The following is a 2,367-nucleotide window of genomic DNA, read 5'->3' on the forward strand; positions in this document are numbered from 1 at the left end:
TCTCTCTCTCTCTCTCTCTCTCTCTCTCTCTCTCTCTCTCTCTCTCTCTCTCTCCTTTTTACTTAATTTGTCATTGTCACAAATGATTTTAAAAGGTTTTATACAAGATATAGTTTTTTACGAGTACTACATACTTGTTCTTATACGTTTTATATAAGAACAATTATATAGGCCTATCTGAAATACAGTAAATGATCATTAAAATGTTGCTTTAAAATTAATAAATGAATGTATTTGTCCAACTGACGTTTAAGTCCAGTTCACACATCCTAAAGACTCGTTTCTAGTCCTCGCTGCCGTCATTCATCTTTTGACATGTCACACATGTGCGTGCGCACCGGCAGAGGGCGACCAACGATAGTCATCCTTCCGGACCCCCTTCTACCCCACCCACCCCCCTAACCCCACCCCGGCCCCCGGAGCTCTGGCAACAGACCCACAATTGAGAATGGGTCTTTGGGTTCAATCGCGACCCGCGAGGATAAATCAGACGAGCCAGGTGATTCTCAGTTCGGCGCCCGTCACCAGAAACCATGCGGATCCTCAGACACCAGGACTCCGGATTCAGACGCGAGGAGCCCGCGAGCTCAAAAAGGAGACCGGATCCGGCTGAAAACGCCTGATGCTGTCATGAGCCCTTCTGCTGATGGGAACCTGTGCGTAAAAGCGGAACGAGACGCGCGGAATGACCATAAAGTAGACACTGACACAGCGTTCTTAGATCTCCGATCACATTTAAGCGCGAAGTGGCACCGAGGATAGTGCCGTTTGAATTGAACGAACACTTTCTAAGGAGAACGCTCGTGGGTAGACACCGCGCGCGCTGGAGACTGCGCTCTCACGGCTTGCCAAAAACTCAAGCGAACACTCAAGCGCGAGGATTAATCAGCCGAAAAGATGGATAACGTGCCGTATTTTCTGGCTACATACGTGCTCATTTTCTCCCTCGGATTCAGGATAGAAGAAGGGATGTGCCAACATTACTACCTCCTCCGTCCCATTCCCAGTGACACTCTGCCTATAGTGGAACTCAAGGAGGACCCGGATCCCATACTGGACCCTAAGGAGCGGGATCTGAACGAGACCGAACTCAGAGCCATGCTAGGCAGTCACTTCGACCAGAACTTCATGTCCATCAGTCCACCGGAGGACAAATACGCAGGACAGGACGACCTGAACGAGTCCGAACTCTTCAAGCGTCCCACCGGCACCATGCCCAAAGAAATCAAAGCCATGGAGTTTGAGATTCAGCATGGGAAAAAACACAAGCCCAGTAAGAAACTCAGAAGAAGGCTTCAGCTGTGGCTGTGGTCCTATGCCTTCTGCCCGGTGGTGCACACATGGCAGGACCTGGGGAACCGATTCTGGCCCCGCTATGTGAAGGTGGGCAGCTGCTACAATAAAAGGTCTTGTTCGGTTCCAGAAGGGATGGTTTGCAAACCTGCCAAATCCAGCCATTTTACGGTTTTGCGATGGAGGTGCCTGCAGAGAAAGGGTGGGCTCAAATGTGCCTGGATACCAGTTCAGTACCCCATTATATCAGAGTGCAAATGCTCCTGCCCGAACTGAAATAAGCTCCGCTCCGTGCTCATTCTCACATGCACTGTCCAGTGTAGGAATGTATATTTGATGTATATGTGGTGCCATTCTAGGTTACACTTTACATTGGTGTTCATGTTACTGTGTAATTTCATACAGAAGTACTGACAAGTGATGCTGACGAAACTTTGTGTACTTAACATGTGATTATTTTGTGGAGCTGCTTAGTATTATAGTCATTACAGTAAATAATTATAGTAATATGTCTAACATGGACACTGTAATGTAAAGTGGTGCCTGATTCATTTATAAAAAAAAAAGAAAAAAGGTCAGTATTTGCCTATAATATCCAGTGTCTACTGTAACTTTGGTTGTAATGTAACTTTATACATATTTATGTCAAAGAACATTTCGCATTCAAAGTGCGTTTATTGAAGGAATTCCAAGCTTTTTCCATTATTCGGAAAAAAAGAAATACTTTATCTTTATACACCTCAGATGGGAGAATATAGATTACAGTCTTGGTGTGCTGTAAATATAAGGGGAATGGAAAATAACTGCTCATGTAAATTAAAAGAAACTATTTATTCTTCATGTCCATGTAGTCGAAATGCATTTAAAATAAAACCACTAAAAATGGCATGAACTGTTTTTTGCTTATTTCACTTGCTGTACATACGCAATCTGCTTAACATGCACTGCATGCAGTAAAACCCACCAGCTGCTATTTATAAAGCCCTCCATGCTGATGTGACGCTAATTGAGGTGATATTATTTTAATTTGAGTTATGAAGTCAAGTCTGGATCGTAATGGACAATTGGTGATTC

General features: G+C 44.4%; 1 protein-coding gene across 1 annotated transcript; it reads left to right on the plus strand.

The window, feature by feature from the left end:
- The first annotated feature begins 458 nt into the window (after positions 1-458).
- Positions 459-2,164, plus strand: nog3 (noggin 3). Its single transcript, XM_016504760.1, has one exon. It carries the CDS (start codon positions 898-900, stop codon positions 1,567-1,569), a length of 672 nt encoding a protein of 223 aa, XP_016360246.1. The 5' UTR covers positions 459-897; the 3' UTR covers positions 1,570-2,164.
- Positions 2,165-2,367: the final 203 nt, after the last annotated feature.

The sequence above is a fragment of the Sinocyclocheilus anshuiensis genome, unplaced genomic scaffold (genome assembly GCF_001515605.1).
Source record: "Sinocyclocheilus anshuiensis isolate Anshui unplaced genomic scaffold, SAMN03320099.WGS_v1.1 scaffold190, whole genome shotgun sequence".
Taxonomy (NCBI): Eukaryota; Metazoa; Chordata; class Actinopteri; order Cypriniformes; family Cyprinidae; genus Sinocyclocheilus; species Sinocyclocheilus anshuiensis.